The sequence below is a fragment of the Saccopteryx leptura genome, chromosome 4, assembly GCF_036850995.1.
Source record: "Saccopteryx leptura isolate mSacLep1 chromosome 4, mSacLep1_pri_phased_curated, whole genome shotgun sequence".
In the NCBI taxonomy this organism is placed as follows: domain Eukaryota; kingdom Metazoa; phylum Chordata; class Mammalia; order Chiroptera; family Emballonuridae; genus Saccopteryx; species Saccopteryx leptura.
Genome location: NC_089506.1, coordinates 124653722 through 124671146, shown reverse-complemented (window position 1 = coordinate 124671146; position 17425 = coordinate 124653722). Strand labels below are relative to the sequence as shown.

Genomic DNA, 17425 nt, shown 5'->3' with positions numbered 1-17425 from the left:
AGGCTTTATTTTCAAAAGAAGAAAATACTTCAGTTTCTTAGGTCTATTGTATGTAGAGACCTGGAGAGAATTCAAACCCATCTACTGAAGAAACAAAGCATGACAATGACCCAAGAGGTCACTTGATTGGAGGGAGAAAAATGCCTAAGTAGAAAGAGTGCAGAGACTACAAAAGGGGAAGGGAAGCACTGGCTACAGGGAGAGGCAGGGAAGTCACTCCAGGACAAGCATGCAGACTCTGGGCTCCGGGTACTGGAAGATACTGAGTGTGAAGAGTACCAGGGTTTGGACTGTTTACTCCCAAGAGGGCAAAGGACTGAGGTCCAAAATACACGGATGGAGAACATTTGTTCCCAAGGCTGCGGTCATGGACTGGCTGCCCCAGAGCTCTACTTGCCTCCTGACACCTGACACCAGTGTGCAGTTCTGCCCTGTCCCCGACCAACAGGTGAGATGGGTCAGTCCTGGGGCTACAGCAAGTGGCAGAGCTGTGATGGGTGGGACGCCTGACCCCTCTGAACACCCGGCAAATGAGGGGGTTGAGCAGCAAAAGCGGTGTGTAAAGGGGGGCCCCTGACGACACAGACTTTAAGAAGTATTTATGTAAAATAAAGTATTTGATGAAGTACACTGGCACAGCCAAGGGGCACAGAAATCCTTCTAAGGTTCGTATCTTATAAAATTCCTGACTCAGGAAGTAGAATTAGGAAAGAAATTAAGGATAATTGGAGGGTGGAGAAGAAGCAGAGACCCCTACAGTAATAAAACCCCATTGATGAGCCCCCACCCGGTTGTGTTCCAGTCCCGCCTACTCATACACCCAGAGCGGAGTCCAGCAGAGCCTGGGCCACTGGACCCAGAGGGGCCAAAGGATGAGAAAAACCTTCATTCAGAGACGAGAGAGCTGAGGCCAGAGTCCCAAAGAAAGTCTACGCAATCCTGCCGCTCAGGCATGGACAGCACTTTCCACCTGGGATTCAGACCGGCCCCTCCTTCCTGGGCCACACTGGTCATCATGGTGGTTTTAGAGAAAAAGGACCACAGGCAATAAGTGAATTCTCCAGGGGCTTGTTCTTCTCGTTATAGAATAACTTCAAGTAGGAGGTCTGGAGAAGTAATTCCTCACCTTTTTAATTTTTTTTTCACTCTTTTTTTTCCCCACCTTTTTAATTTAACGACCTCAAACAGAATCTGTTTCTATGGTTTGTTACATGCTGGCGAACGGTTACATCCTCCAAGAACAGATTTAAACACACACACACAAGTAGAGAAAAGAGTCTGCAAACCCCCATAGAACCCCCATCCAGACCATCTTGGACTTTTCCTGGGGGGAAGACCACTTTGAATAGCTGAGAGAAAGAAACTCGAGAGCTCTGACCTTGCACAGGCTGCCTGTCAGTCACCCCAGTGTTTTGCAGGCCCCCCCTGGTGGCTTTCATCAGGTACCTGAACGTGCCCGCCTCCTGGAGGGCATCGGGGTTGGAGGCTTCCTGCACCACCCACTCCTTCCTGTGTGACATGCAGCTTTGCTCCTGCTGTGTTAAGAGGTCGTGGAGGCGCATCTTGGTGACCCACAAGAAAGCAACTGCAACACAGCAGAGGGGACACACCAACATTGCCACATGCCACGCCCCTGCTGAGGTCCAGGGGTGCAGCCCCGGGCCACCTGGAGCCTGGCCAGGTCTCCAGCCGGTCCCTGCTGGGGTCCCCAGCACTCACCTCCGGGCTCCCAGTCCTCACTGAGGAGGCTGAGCAGGATCTCCACCCGCCGCACATTCCGCTGACTGGGCGTGCCCAGGTCGCGGAGCAGGCCCACTGCACTCTGGATGGAGCTCCGCAGCAGGCTGTCAGTGTCCAGGGCTGCTGTCTGCTGGACACAGGCAGGCTCCTGTCAGCCACCCAAGTGTGGGGGAGGCCCAGCTGGAAACAGGTCCCCTCACGCCCACCCACCTGCCTGGCTTCCCTTAGAACTACTGCACGTGCTCAGGACTCAGCTGGGGCTCAAGGGACAGAGCGAACCCATCCAGGAGATGGCACGGAAAGCCCACATGCGCCCCCTCCTGGTAATTCTTCTGCAGCATGCAGGAAAATGGTGCCAGGTTAGCCCGGGTCTGCCCGTCTAGTCCTCAGCTTCTCTGGGGGCAGGTGTGGAGCGCCGGAGGGTGACCAGCAGCTCTGGGGAGGCCCCAGGAACAAGGGAGCTGAACTCACATGGCTTCTCCTGGGCTCAGAGGTCTTGCTCTCCACTACCTTGGAGCTGTCTGTTTCCATGTCCACATGGGTCTCGGCCCTCGGTTCACCAGTCTCTGTTTCCATCACCTCCTCATGGCTGTCTGCAGCCCTGTGTCCCGCCTCGGCTACAAGAAAAGCAACATGATCAACCTACTGCCCAGAAGACGGCCCTGAACTGCACGCAGGGTACCAGCTGGCAGCCGTTCCATGGGTCCTGGCTCCAGCAGGGACCCCAAGGAGAGGCCTGGGACATGCAGAACCTCCAGTCTGCCCCTCAGGTGTCCTCAGAAGGGACCCCTCACTTCCAAGCAAGGCTCCAAGGGCCAATGATACAGGAAGAGAAGGTGACATATGCCACAGGTGTCATTTCTGTAGCCCTCTGCACCCACAGACAACTTTTCCCAGTGGAAATATTGCCTCCTGCATGGCTTGGGAAAGCAGTAGGGATGCCTGGGAGCCGTCCCAGCTGCCGCTGAGAGGCAGGATCGAGGACTCTGGCAATGGAAGCATGGGGGCCCTGTTCTCACAGCACACTGCAGCACTCCCGACACTGCCTGACCACATGGCCTCCCTCCCGCATCCCCAGAGATTTTCCCCAAGACATACACACAAGCCCACCGTCTGGCTCAAACAGCTGGCTGATGGTCACGTTCTGTAGCTTCGTCACATCAGAAACCATGACCGTGGACTTCTGGAGGTCGTCGATGTGCACGGAGTGCCACAGCCCTGTAAAGAGCAAAGCCCCTAGCCTCCTGGCATCTTTTCCGGTTTACCCATCTGTCAGAGCAGGAGGCTCCATGTCTTGGTGCTGACCCGCACTGCTGAGGGACAGTCTGACACATGCTGTGTCTCAATAGCCCAACACTGCAATCCATGTGAGCCTGAAATAAACACCTGGTCCAGGCCCCCCAAAGAAGGGCTGTGGTCTTCTACGTAGGTGGTATCCCACCTGCCCTGGCACAGTTGGTACAGGGCCGGGGGGCACCGGCAGGGCTGCCCTCCATCACCTAGGGAACTATTAAAGTAAACCGCTATTTGTCTATTTCTAGAATGCCAATGTTCTTACATGACAAATATTTGGTGAGCCATTCCTTAGGAGATAGGGAGGGAGGGGGAAGGAGAGAGGGAGACTGATTTAAGATAGCATGTCCCCCACCCCAAAACAGGCACAACATATCAGTGTGTCCATGACAGGTGAGTCGGGAATGCCCTCTCAGCATTACCCATATAATGAAGGTGAGGAACCAGAGAGGCCGTGTGCGTGTTCATCAGGTAATAAAGGAAATGCTACATGTGGAAGCTGCAAGTCCAAAGATAAAGGACTTTTTCCCCCGGTAATCAGTGGTAACAAATCTAATTGCATCTGGACCAAAGACTATTGAGATTGACATTAATTTTCTAATTTCAGACTTGTACACCCCAGGACCAAGTTAGATACAACTGAAGTGTTAGACACATAACCACAGTCAGTAGTATCTTTCTCTCACCTCCGTGGAATCCCACGTAGGATGTTCCACTTCCCATCCGGGACAGTTTTGTGATGAAATAGACAAAGATGCAGTCCTTATTCCCTTGTACCTTGTTGATTTCATTTATAATGGAATACCTGTTTTTAAAACAAACACGTAAACCCAAAACAAATCAAAGCAAAAAACAAAGCAAATGAACAAAACCATAGCTGTGGCATGGCTGATGGGTGTCTGTCCTCAAAGCTGGCCTGTCCAAGCTTATGGTCTCACCTTACTTTTTTTCCAGTTTTCAATATATATCATACCCTCGTGATTACCCCTCTTATGAGAGAATGAGGGCATGTTCTAGCCTATTCCTGCCCACTCCCATTCCTGTGTCCTCCTGCTTTAAAAAGGAATTTCTTACCAACTGGAACCCCTAACCTGGGATCTAGATGTGCTGCCCTAATCCCACCAAAGGCAAGTCTAGCAAAACTTTATACTGTAAGCAACAGGGCTCTGGCTCTGAGAACAGATGACCAGGGCAAGACATATGGCTTCCAATGCTTTCAAAGATCCAGAAATCACTGACTTTGAGTAATAGGGGACACAACTCTGAAAGTACCATGTTTCCCTACAAACACTATAAAAATCCAACAAATGCAAATAAAATCATTTATAGCCTGTTACTGTCCTTGACCTTGCCACAAGTTCAAATGGAATAATTTAAAACTAGTTTTAAGTACTGAAACATGTCTGCAAGCCCAAGTGTCAAGGATACCCCCTTTTTTAAAAATCCCACTAATGGGCCCTGGCCAGTTGGTTCAGTGGTAGAGCGTCGGCCTGGCATGCAGGAGTCCCAGGTTCGATTCCCGGCCAGGGCACACAGGAGAGGCGCCCATTTGCTTCTCCACCCCTCCCCCTCTCCTTCCTCTCTGTCTCTCTCTCCCCTCCCGCAGCCGAGGCTCCATTGGAGCAAAGATGGCCCGGGTGCTGGGGATGGCTCTGTGGCCTCTGCCTCAGGCGCTAGAATGGCTCTGGATGCAACAGAGCAACGCCCCAAAGGGACAAAGCATCGCCCCCTGGTGGGCATGCCGGTGGATCCCGGTCGGGCGCATGCGGGAGTCTGTCTGACTGCCTCCCCGTTTCCAGCTTTGGAAAAACGAAAAAAAAAAAAAATCCCACTAATGTTCTATTATTTACACAGCTTGCATCACTCCACCATTTCTGTATTGTGATTAGCCTTTTTTTCCTTCTCTTTTTGCTTCTCCTTGTTCAGTTTCTCTAGTCCACAACCGGGAAAACAAAAAGAGAGAATTGGTTTTACTTTTATTTCTATGTCTACTGGGATACCATACTGTTCTCAGGAAAGCAATTCTTTAGGAGGTCCCAAATAAATTTTGGGTTTCCTATATGTGATTGCTGAGAAAAATAACAGAAACATACTTAGCCGATGCAACGAGCTGAGCACTGTGAACCCCATCTTCAAAATCTGTTTGAATGATGAGGATTGTACATGAGGCTGTGTTAGTCAAGCAGTTTCTAGGGGGGAAAAAAGGGAAATTATGCAAGTGAGTTCACCAATCTTAAAAAAGTGGGTGATGTGGCCCTGGCCCATTGGCTCAGTGGTAGAGTGTTGACCCAGCGTGTGGAGTCCTGGGTTCAATTCTCAGCCAGGGCACACAGGAGAAGCACACATCTACTTCTCCACCCTTTCCACTCTCCTTTCTCTCTCTCTCTCTCTTCTCCTCCCGCAGCCAAGGCTCCACTGGAACAAAGTTGGCCTGGGCGCTGAGGATGGCTCCATGGCCTCTGCCTCAGGTGCTAGAATGACTCCGACTGCAGTGTAGCAACGCCCCACAGGGGCTGAGCATCACCTCCTGGTGAGCATGCCGGGTGGATCCTGGTCGGACACATGTGGGAGTCTGTTTGTCTGCCTCCCCCTTGCTTTTCACTTTGAAAAAATACAAAAAAAGAAAAAGAAAAAAGAAAAGTGGGTGATGGCTCTGGCCAGTTGGCTCAGCAGTAGAGCACTGGCCTGGTGTGTGAAAGTCCTGGATTTGATTCCCAGTCAGGGCACACAGGAGAAGCACCCATCTGCTTCTCCACCCCCACCCCTTCCACTTCTCTCTCTCTTCCCTTCCTGCTGCCATGGCTCAACTGGTTCAAGCAAGTTGGCCCCAGGCACTGAAAATGGTTCCATGGCCTTGCCTCAGGAGTTAAAAACAGCTCGGTTGCCGAGCAACAGAGCAATGGTCCCGGACAGGCAGAGCATCACCTGGTAAGGGGCTTGCTGGGTGGATCCCAGTCAGGGCGCATGAGGGAGTCTGTCTCTTTGCCTCCCTGCTTCTACTTAATAATAAAAAAAGTTGTGCCAATGACCTCCTCACTCTGAGTGATGGGAACTATAAGGGCAGCAGACAGAAAAACTGTACAGATGAGACTCTCCTCTACAAGGTGAGTATCCTTTCCCTACAGTGGAGAAAGAACAAACCTCAATAAATGCTTCCTCAAGAGATACAAGGACCAAGGGCCAGAGAAGAATGTTCACGCAGAAGATAACAGCAATGACGAGGACACAAGAGACTTCCGCAGCTGTCCTTTTCACAGTTACAAGTTCTCACATTCACTAACCGATGCGGTGACAAGCACCAGCGGTCACAACAGCCACACAAACAACATACGACACAGCCAGGACTGAGGATGAAGCCCAGAGGGAGGAAAGGCAAGGGACCTCACCGGATTTCTCTGAGGAATGAGTGCTCTGTGTCAAACTGTTGCAGTGACAGGATCGTGGGTTTCAGGGCCCTGCCATTAACTTTTGACTCTAAATTCTCACAGTCACGACTGGTGAGCAGTCTGGAGAAAGTAGTAATCTGCAAAGTCAGGGAATGCAAATTATTCACTAGAATTCAAAATTATTAGCACATCCCCTAAGTTGAGATCCCAGGAACATGAGGATGGTTAGCAAATACTTTCTATGGGCGCAGCATGGGGAAGCTGGCACATAGACAGAAAATCAACCCAACGCAGAGTTTTAAAAAAATGAGGCAGTGCTGAGGGAAACAACCAATAATCAAAGGGCAATGGAGAGAAGACACCCCGTCCCTAAGGTGGGGTGCCCTTCCCAGACACCAATGCCTCTTCCTGCTTGAGTCTCTACTGGAAATTCTGGAAATTCCCTTAAGGGCTCAACACAAATGTCACTTCTTCCCTGGCAATCTTGCTTCATCCTTTCAGATGGAGTTAGCCAATGATGCCCCTTCCTTTTGTGGCTGCCAATTCTCTACCACTGGGTCATACCACATAGTGCAAGCAAAACACTCCTTATGGGCATGCTGATCCCACAGCTGCCAGGTTCCCGTCTCCAGGCTGCCTTACCACAGACCTTCCAATTTCTACATACAGCTGCATGACAGACACGTCTGCCTGGGTGTTAGAGGAGCACCAAAGAGAATTTACCAGTGTCCCCCAGACTTGCTGCTTGTTCCAGGATTCTCGATTGTGGTTAACCAAACCTCTGACCATCTGAGGAAGAAGCCAGGGAGTCACCCCCGGACTCCTCCACCTCCTGTGGCCCTTATTCAGAACCAGCCAGCGCATTCCTTCCCATTTCCTGGTCACACCCATCCGCCATCGACTCTGAATGCCTGCAGCAGTCTCCCTACTGGTGTATCTTTTCTAGGATAGTTTCTTATCAGACTTTCCTCCTGTATCTCAACACATATTTCTCCAGAACTCCTCTCTGTGCAGGACCCACCAAGCTCCTCGGGGCTGCTGTATGGGCCCTCCATGCAGTTTCTCCAACGGTATGTCAACCCTCCCTCTCGGCAGTGGGCCTGGAACGTTAAGCTCCATCAGTGATCAATGCCTAGTCTCCTGCACAGGCTGTGCTGCTTCACACCTTCACCCAAGGCCCTCTGCCTGTAGTACTGTCCTCAGCCATATTTCACAAGCTGTTTAGGGGTCAGCTCTTAAAGAAGATCCATCTGACTTCACAGCCTGGCCTGCACTGCCCCTCCTTGCCTGGGGAGAGCATCATGGAATGATATCAACAGCTCAGGTTTGTGAGTCTGTCTTTCCACATTATACTCTATGCTGGCCAAGGACAAGAACTGTGCCAATGCATTTTCTTGTCCCCAGTACCCTGAGTACTGTGATTGAACATGATACTTCACCTGTTGACGTAAACACTGTTGACTGTTACTGTCAGCCCAGAGCTCTGCACAGCAACAGGCACACAAACTGCACTTTTATAAATTATGAGTCTCCTCACACTTAACATGAAAAGGAAGCAAAAGTCTCAACATGTCCCTTTACGATATCTAGACACTGACTGGAAAAGAATCTTGAGTCTTTGACACTAAGGATCAAGGACTCTGAGGGTAAAACCGTAGGAAGATCATCACCTCTGTGAAGACAACATGGTGCTCCAGATTCGGTGTGCGGAGGTGAGCCTGAAGGAAGTCTGCAAAGGAGTCATGCTGCTGCCTATAGTAGTATTCTTGCGACAGGGACTGTGCGGCAAAGACGCCCAGGGAGGAAGAGCCGAGCCGGACCATGGCATCAGGCGTGGCGCAGTTCAGCAGCACCAACTTGGCGTCCTCAAGCACCTTCTGGTAACGCTCATGGGTTGAGGTCCCAGGACCAAGCCTCTCTATGACCTGAAGCACCACAGAGGCACAAGTGTCCGAGTGGTAGCCAATGAAGACGTCAGAAGGGCTGTAGCTGTGTCTGGCTTGGAATAGCTCTTCTTTGACACAGATGAACTTCTTCACCCAGCCCTGGAGCTCCTCCACGATGTTCTTCTGCCATTTTTCCAAAACGGTGTTGATGTCCAAATAGTGCTTCTCCAGCCGGTTAATGAGGGGGATGGGGAAGTGGTTGTAGACAACGTCTTTCTCTTCAATGACTATCAAGCGGAAGTCTGGGTGAACCCGACATTTGACCCGATGGGTCCCCAGGCCGAGGTCTACGTACTTCTGGCCCCCAAGGTAGACATAGTACTGGTTGAGGGCATCGTAGAGGCTCTCGTAGAGGTTCTGCAGGTTGAGGAGCACCACCATCTTGCCAGTCTCCATGCAGATCTTCACCCGGTTGATGTTTCTGCAGACCTGGGTGTACTCTTGGTCCCTGGGGAAACTGGACCCAAAAATGATCTCTGGCTGCTGGTTCCCACGGAAGAGGGTCCGCTGCAGGATCTGCAGGGCCACGTAGTTCCTGGTCAGCACGAGCAAGTAGCGGGACTCAGAGTCTTCTGGCTCCCTGCCCGACACCTTCAGGTCACCATACACGTTGTCCCTGATCAGCTGCATAGTGCTGACTTTCTCTGAGAGCTTAGCCTCGGGTAAGCTGGCTGTGAATATGTCCAGGGCATGGATGTCATCTTTGCCGCTGAAATTCCGAAGGATGGCCTGGCTGATAGCTTGTGGGGAAGGCTTCTTGTTAGAAGCTTTTGCGGAGGCAAAGACCATTTTGATGAGGCTGTAGTAGTCACGAAGCCCAAAGAATTCCTTGTCTTGCTTCTTGCAGACTGTTTCGTAGGCTTTGGCAAAGGACGGGAAGTATCCTTGGATTCTTTCTTGAATAAGGGGCTCTGACGAGCAGATCCCCCTGGCGCTCTCTATGAGCTCTTTCTTATTGGGGCTGCCACGTGACACAAAAATACCCCGGTTCATCTTGGCTGGGTCCAGAGCCCAGTTGGAAATACCAATAAAGCCAACTTTTTTGTGGGGAGCAGGGTCATCATCTTCAATGCAACCGTCTTCCAGCAGCGGGTGCAAAGCCTTGAGGGGCATTTTGGGCGAGTCTTCGGCCAGTCCGACCTCATCTAACACCACCACGGAGACATACTGCTGCAGGTCCTTGCCCTGTTGGAAACGGGCACACTGCCTGAAGGTGCTGATGATGCCTTGTGGGGTGGAATGTGGGCTGCACTGGAATGACACCAGGTGGACCTGCTTCAGGCTCCGGAAGAGGTCTGAGTGGGCGGCCTGGCCTTGCATGGCATCCGCCACAATGGTCTTGGCGAGAGACTTGGAGCTGCCGGGCTTTCCCACAAGGAAAAGAGGGATCTTAAGCTCAATGCAGATCACCATCATGAAGACATTCTCCTTTAAAGCCAAGTTCTTGGCGATGGTTTTCCTTAGAGCTACACCATCCAGAAAGAGGTCCTGCGTCCGCATTATCTCGTCCAGCATGGCCTTGCTATCGTTGTATGGTTGTGGTAAAAACCGGCAAATGGCTTTCCGATACAAGTCTTGTTTCTGTAAAGAGGCGTGATAACACACCCCGATGGCCAGCACCAACGACCAGAGGACAGGGTCTCTCTCAAAGTGATTTCTGCTGGTGTCAGACACACAGAGGGAGGTATTCAGCTTTGACAAGAGCATCTTGCTGTGGTCATAAAACCACCTGAAGACCTTCACGCAGCGCTCCACATCCCTGAGGCTGACGAAGCTGCACTCATCCTCTCTCTTCCTCATGAAGCGCTGGGAGGCAGAGAGCACGTCGGTGATCACACGCGTCTCATCCTGGCCTATCTGGGTGGCATCCACCAGTCTCTGGATTATTTGCTGGATGTATAGCTTTTCTGTGGTGTCACTCAGTTGCCCAAAGTCCCACACCAGAGGGATCAGGCTTGGCGGCAGAGCATGGACTCGGTATACCAGCTGCCTTAAGGGGATGGAGCCCAGCCTGTCTACAGTCTCCTCTGCACTCACTCTGTAGCCCAAACCAGCTGCCTCCAAGCGGGAGATCATCTCCTGGGAGTGTTTACGGTAGGGGTTACAGGCCGCAATGATATGCAAGCCAGAGTCCTCAGCTAGCAGCCAGCCGTCCACCGTGTGGTCACACAGAACTTCTTTGATACAGCTGATGGCTTCTGTGGTGTTGGCTTCATCGAAGAATAGGACAGTGTCCAGCTGGTACTCATTTGTGTTGGCGAGGGCAAGGACTTCCGCCTCCTTGACTTTGTCATAGATCATGTTTGCACTTGTCCCTCCGTGGACCTTGACCAGCTTCACGGTTTCGGCGTCAGCACACCCACGCCGCAGGTCACAAAGGAATTTGATGAGCCTGGTTTTCCCACAGCCGGTCTCTCCCATGATGATCACGGGGATCCCACACCGGAAACGCATCTCAATGGCAAGGATTTTGAGCATATTGTCCGTAGTGAGCTCATAAGTATCGTCAGGGTCAATGGGCCACTGGATCCCTAAAGCCAGGCAGAGCCGTTCCAGTTTCTCATGCCTGGGCAACTCATCAAAGTCAACATTGAAGGGCACCCTCTGAAGCAACAGCCCCTGGTACAGATCCATCGTCATGACATCTTTTTTGATCACCTTCTTACTCAAGTGGTCAATGGCGTCGACCATGCCCTTCTCATTGGGCTGCAGGTGGAACCCTATAAACGTCATGGACGTGTGGTCACTGTTGAAGAACACGTATGGGTGGGGCTCTGACTCCCACGTCCTTCGGAGGGAGAAAGGGGCTATGTCTTCCTCCTTGACCCCGTCCATTGTGACCATGTGCTTTCCTGGGCTTTGGTCAGATGTGTGGAGGGTGGGTGTGGCAAAATCTCTCGCCATAACAATCATGAAGGTGACCACAAAGTTCTTGAAGCCCCTCAGAGTGTCCCCAACGATTCTTGGGTTGCAGAAGAGAGAGGATTCACAGTCTCTGAGCTGGTAGTTGAGGAACCGAGCAAAGTTCCAGAGCTCCGACCAGGACGGGTTTATCACTCCGCAGTAAAACAGGAGGTGCTGCAGGCACTCCGCAGGTGTGCCCTCAACCACGCCTTCCTCGTACTGGAACATGTCCAGGTTTTGTTTCTGATAGAACCGTTGTAAATATTGGAAAGGTCTTTGGAAAGTCTCGCTGCAGAACTCTGTTGGATCCATTCCTGGCTCTTCCTGGTTCCACTGAGGATTTAACTGCATGTCTAACACTTCCTTGGGAGGCCTGCAGGTGACTTTTGGGAAGATGTCAAGAAAACTGAAGTGGGGGGCATTTGACTTCTGGAAAGGAAGATAGAAACAAAATGGTTATGATTGAATTTTTTTCTTAAGTGAGAGGAAGGGAGACAAGACAGATTCCCACATGAGCCTTGACTGGGATCCATCCAGCTACCCCTGTCTGGGGCAAATGCTCTATTCAACAGAGCTATTTTTAGTACCTGAGGCTGATATGCCAGACCAACCAAGCTACCCTAAGTGCCCAGGGCCGACATTTGAACCAATTGAGCCACTGGCTACTGGAGGGGAAGACAGAAGGGGAAGAAGGAGGCAGGGAGAAGCAGATGGTTGCTTCTCATTTATGCTCTGACCGGGGATCGAACCCAGGACATCCACACAATGGGCCAACGCTCTCTCTATTGAGCCAACAGGCCAGGGACATGACTAAATTCTTTTTTTTTTTTTTTTTAAGATTTTATTAATTCAATTTTCAGAGAGGAGAGAGAGAGAGAGAGAGAGAGGAAGAACAGGAAGCATCAACTTCCCATATATGCCTTGACCAGGCAAGCCCAGGGTTTCGAACCGGCAACCTCAGTGTTCCAGATCGAGGCTTTATCTCACTGCGCCACCACAGGTCAGGCTGACTAAATTTTTTTTAAAAACTGCTTTTGTGTTTGAACCCTCCACATAGTCTGTATTGGACAGACCTTCCAAAAACACTTTTTGCAAAGCCATTTCTGTAAACCGCTTTCTGTGATTATTTGCAAACTCGGGCACTGTGAGAGCTGCGTTCCCCATCAGGAAATCTTTTCCACCCGAGCTCCTGAAACTAAATCTCTACATCAGGGTAGTCAACCTTTTTATACCTACTGCCCACTTTGTATCTCTGTTAGTAGTAAAATCTTCTAACCACCCACCGGTTCTGCGGTAATGGTGATTTATAAAGTAGGGAAGTAACTTTACTTTATAAAATTTATAAAGCAGTGGGACATAAAGATGAGACTCAGAGACATGAACAACAGTGTCGGGGTTACAGGGTGGGGGAAGGAGAGGGAGGGGGTTGGGGGAGGGGCACAAAGATCATGGCTTTTCAGCATTTGCCATATTCCCCCCTTCATCTATAGACAGACAGCAAATATTTACGTATGGTGTTCCCACTATAAAGACTGCTGTCTCAGGGACAAATGCTGATAAACTATTTCAGCAGTTCCTCCTTCTTCAAAGACTTATATGTCAACATAGAGCTCCATGTTTCATAGGACATACTCAAGCTCACTCCATGCTCCCTGGAGCTTTATAGCACAGGGGAATGCCCCCCCCCTTTTTTTTTTTTAGTATTTTTTCTTTATTTATTTTTTGTATTTTTCTGAGGATGGGGATGGGGAGGCAGTCAGACAGACTCCTGCATGCGCCTGACTGGGATCCACCTGGCATGCCTACCAGGGGGAATGCTCTGCCCATCTGGAGTGTTGCTCTGTTACAACCGGAGCCATTCTAGCGACTGGGGCGGAGGCCATGGGGCCATCCTTAGTGCCCAGGGTGGCTTTGCTCCGGTAGAGCCTTGGCTGCGGGCGGGAGGAGAGAGACGAAGAGGAAGGAGAGGGGGAGGGGTGGAGAGGTAGATGGGCACTTTTCCTGTGTGCTCTGGCCAGGAATCGAACCCGGGAATCCTGCACACCAGGCCAATGACTCCGACGGGTCTACCATATCATGCTTTTTACTTAAAAAAAAAAAATTTACATTTCTTTTGAATGCTGATGAACAGGAGACACCAAATCTTTTTCGCCTGCAAACTACTACCTTCTTTATTAGATCTAGCTAATAACACTGTTTTGTCTTTTTCCAAATAGCTCCAGATATATGGAAAAGATTTATATAGGCGGATGGGGATCCTCAAACCCCTCAGTGAGATCTTCTGAGAATGGCTTTTAAGATACCTAGAGGCAGAAAAAGCCCAACAGAGATCAGGGGAACTACCAGCTTTTAGGATACACCCTTAAAGGCTCCAATGCCCCAAAGGGGTCTCATAGGATGCCATCTGGGTCCTGCTTCAATAGTGAAAAGGAAGGTCATTGAGCTAAAGCCTACCAGGCTTACACGCCTCTGCTGTGAGGAAACAGGGACAGTGGAAGGTGGGCTTCCCCCTCGCTCCTCTAAGGGAGGGTTCAGTCTCTTCCAGCCCTGCTCCAGCCACCTACGACCTAACCTTGCCCAGAAAGCTGGGGTTTGACACTGAAGGCTGAAGGTGCCCAGGGCCGACGGCCCCATCTACAACACTGTGGACGAGCCTAGGGTATTTCTTCCAAGAAGCAGGTAAACTGATCTCATTCGCACAAGGGCCACTTAACTATGTTTTGCCTGAATAGTCAGGTTTTTTATTCTTCCCTCAAAGATCTCTGTTGTGGGTGTTGATAGTCCTATTTTCTGCTGCTTTGCTTAATATATAGTGTTTCCTTTATCCCTCCTACCTCAATGCCCCACTCATATTTCAGGCTGGGACCTACTCCTAATTTAGAGCTCTCTTTCCTCCTTTTTCCAACTTGTATTATGAATTTACCTTTGCCACCCAGCTTAGTGTATCCCAAGGTTCTCTTCACCAGGCCACAGTCACAGAGCTCCAGGGAAAAGCAACCTGGTCTCAACTCTCCAGGCAGAGGAGAACAGAAGCTCCATATCCATGCATGCTGCAAATGGCTTTTTCCAGTCTACCTGAATCATTACCAGCTAGAAGCAGCGGTCATTGGGACTTGGACATGAGCTGCAAAGTATAGAATGGTGACAACAATTCCAGTGCCATGCGGACTTTTCCTGTGGGGAACTTTCCTGGACTCCTGCTCCCTGTGACAGCTCCTAACAGACTGAACTGTGGTTGGGTTGCATTTTTCAGGGATTTGGCATGGTGATGGGGCCAACTTGGACTTGGTGAACATGTTAAGGACACTACTCTTTTAGGGATTCTTGCTGTATTGGCCAAGAGTTTGCTTAAAGGCTTTTAATCACTGTAAAAAAAAATAATAGAGGACTGGATGAAGAAGATGGGGCACATATACACCATGGTATACTATTCAGCTAGGAGAAATGATGACATCGGATCACTTACAGCGGAATGGTGGAGTCTTGGTAGCATTGTGCAGGGTGAAATAAGCGAATCAGAAAAAAACAGGAACTGCAGGATTCCATACATTGGTGGGACATAAAAGCGAGACTAAGAGGCATGGACAAGAGTGTGGTGGTTACAGGGGGTGGGGGGAGGGAAGGAGGGAGAGGGGGAGGGGGAGGGGTACAGAGAGAACGGGATGGAGGGTGGCAGAAGATGATCTCTCTTCGGGTGATGGGCATGCAACAGAACTAAATGACAAGATAACCTGGAAATGTTTTCTTTGAATGTATGTACCCTGATTTATTGATGTCACCCCATTAAAATAAAAATTTATTTTAAAAAAAATAAAAAAAAAATTTATAAAGCAGAGTTACAGCAAGTTAAAGCATATAATAATAATTACTTACCAAGTACTTTATGTCAGATTTTTGCTAAGTTTGGCAGAATAAATCTTTATAAAACAACTTATTATAGTTAAATCTGTCTTTTTATTTATACTTTGGTTGCTCTGCTACCGCCCACCATGAAAGCTGGAATGCCCACTAGTGGGCGGTAGGGGCCAGATTGACTACCACTGCTCTACATCATGTATGTGTGTGTATGTGTGTGTGTGTGTGTGTGTGTGTGTCTGTGTGTCTGTGTGTGTGTGGGTGTGTAAAACTTCCTTTTGTCAAGAAATTTATGTGCCAGAAGTCTCCTTCCCATGCATTAAGAAAGATAGTAATTCTCAGCACAGGAATTTACCGCCCTCAGAAGCACAGTTGATATCTATCCCATAAGACTCAGCATCAGCTGTGACTCAAAATAAATTTAAGATGCTGCTGATTAATAAAACTATTTTTATTCCAGGCATTAAAAATTAAAAAAAAAACAGGGTTAGACCCTGGCAGGATAGCTCAGTTGGTTGAAGCATCCTTCCTGTATACCAAGGTTATAGGTTTGATCCCCAGTCAGGGCACATACAAGAATTAATCAATGAATGCATAAATAAGTGGAACCACAAACAAATGTTCCCCCCCCTTTTCTTCTTTCTAAAAAAACCCCAATAAATTAAAAAAAACTTTTAAAAAGTTTAAAGATTAATCTTTCTTTACTAGCATCACACTTGGCTGCTTTGCTAAGGCACAAGTAGGGGGTGACAAGCCCGTAGGAAGGACCCCACTCCACCATGCCATGACATGACGGGGCCCTGGGAAGCGCACCAGTTTGGAAGACCTCAGAGGCAGTGCAGAACGTCTTTCCAGGATCTCTATGACATATAAATGGCACGGGTTTCGCAGCCACATTTTCCCATTTATGTCCATCAAGTACTGTAGAATGAGGAGTTTGAAAAGAAACGCCCAGATTCCAGTCTGCACCTTGAGACAGAAGCACATGGGTCTGTCAGTATTCATACACAAGAAGACCAATTTCCCCAACCCACCCCCTTCAAGGACCTTCTTATTCTGTTCTTTGATACACAAGACTGAATATCTATACATGGTAAAGAAATTCCTTATGCAGGGGGGTGGAGCGGGATAGGGCTCAGCATCACTTGTTTCCTGACAGGGCCACTCAGTTGGAGTCCCTGGCACTTACTGAGGAGGTCACATCAAAGTGGAAAATCACGGGTGTCGTCTGATGCTGGGCATCCAGGAGGGGGAGCAGGGAGCCCAGCACTTGATTCTCATCCACCTGGGCGTCGATCAATCGAATAATTTTTAGAGGCACTTGTTTCCTACTAAACTTCATTTTCAGAGTCTCGTGCAATCGCTTCACATAGAGAGACTTTCCTGCAACATTAAGATAAGAATATTAGGTGCCAGGGCTGCAGTCCAATGATCCAAGAGTCCAGAAAGACTTAGCCCAAGTCACTTCTTTCTGTGCAAAATTCAAAACTGACGCAAGGCGTAACCCGGGGATCAAAGACACGCAGGTGTCCACGCTGTTTCCCTAGGGCCGGTGATGCACTATGCATAGCCTGTGGGGAGGGAAGGGGCAGTGCTGTGAAGAGGATTCAGTCACTGGAATGAAAATGGTAATGGGGACTGAAGGAGGACAAAGATCAACAGACAGAGGTGGCCCTGGCTGTTTGGCTCAGTGGTAGAGCATTGGCCCAGCATGTGGAAGTCCAGGATTTGATTCCTGATCAGAGCACACAGAAGAAGCAATTATGTGTTTCTCCACTCCTCCCCTTCTCTCTCTCTCTCTCTCTTCCTTTTCTGCAGCCATGGTGCAACTGGTTTAAGCGAGTTAGCACCAGGCGCTGAGGATGGCTCCATGGAGCCTTGGCCTCAGGCACTAAAAATAGCTCAGTTGAGAGCATGGCCCCAGATGGGCACAGCATCAGCCCCAGATGGGGGTTGCCAGGTAGATCCCTGTTGGGGTGCACTGTCTATCTCCTCTCCTCTCACTTGAAAAAAGGAAATAAAAAAGAGTCCAGGGTTATGTCTCCTCTTGCTCTCATGACCCACCCACACCAACCCAGAAGCAGCCAATGGAGTTCTAAAAAAAAATGAGGAAACTTCGGAGGTTGTTTAAACAAGGAAGGTGGATGAGAGGGTCCCGTTCCAGTTTGGACCCTGATTTGCAACTTCAGATAAACCACATCTCCCTAAGACTCAGTTTCCCCTCTTGGGTGAGGGCTTCATTTGAATCACCTCCCACCCCTGTGGGATAAGGAAGAGCTACCAGGTGGTTCCTGGGACACA

General features: G+C 49.6%; 1 protein-coding gene across 1 annotated transcript in view; it reads right to left on the bottom strand.

Annotated features, from left to right (window-relative positions):
• RNF213 (ring finger protein 213) overlaps positions 1-17425 on the bottom strand; it is a 125759-nt gene that overhangs the window by 38085 nt on the left and 70249 nt on the right. The window contains 10 exon segments of the mRNA XM_066381485.1: positions 1447-1585; positions 1720-1870; positions 2212-2357; positions 2851-2958; positions 3720-3838; positions 5127-5222; positions 6420-6556; positions 8090-11698; positions 15938-16093; positions 16314-16507. Coding sequence (XP_066237582.1) covers positions 1447-1585; positions 1720-1870; positions 2212-2357; positions 2851-2958; positions 3720-3838; positions 5127-5222; positions 6420-6556; positions 8090-11698; positions 15938-16093; positions 16314-16507 — 4855 coding nt within the window.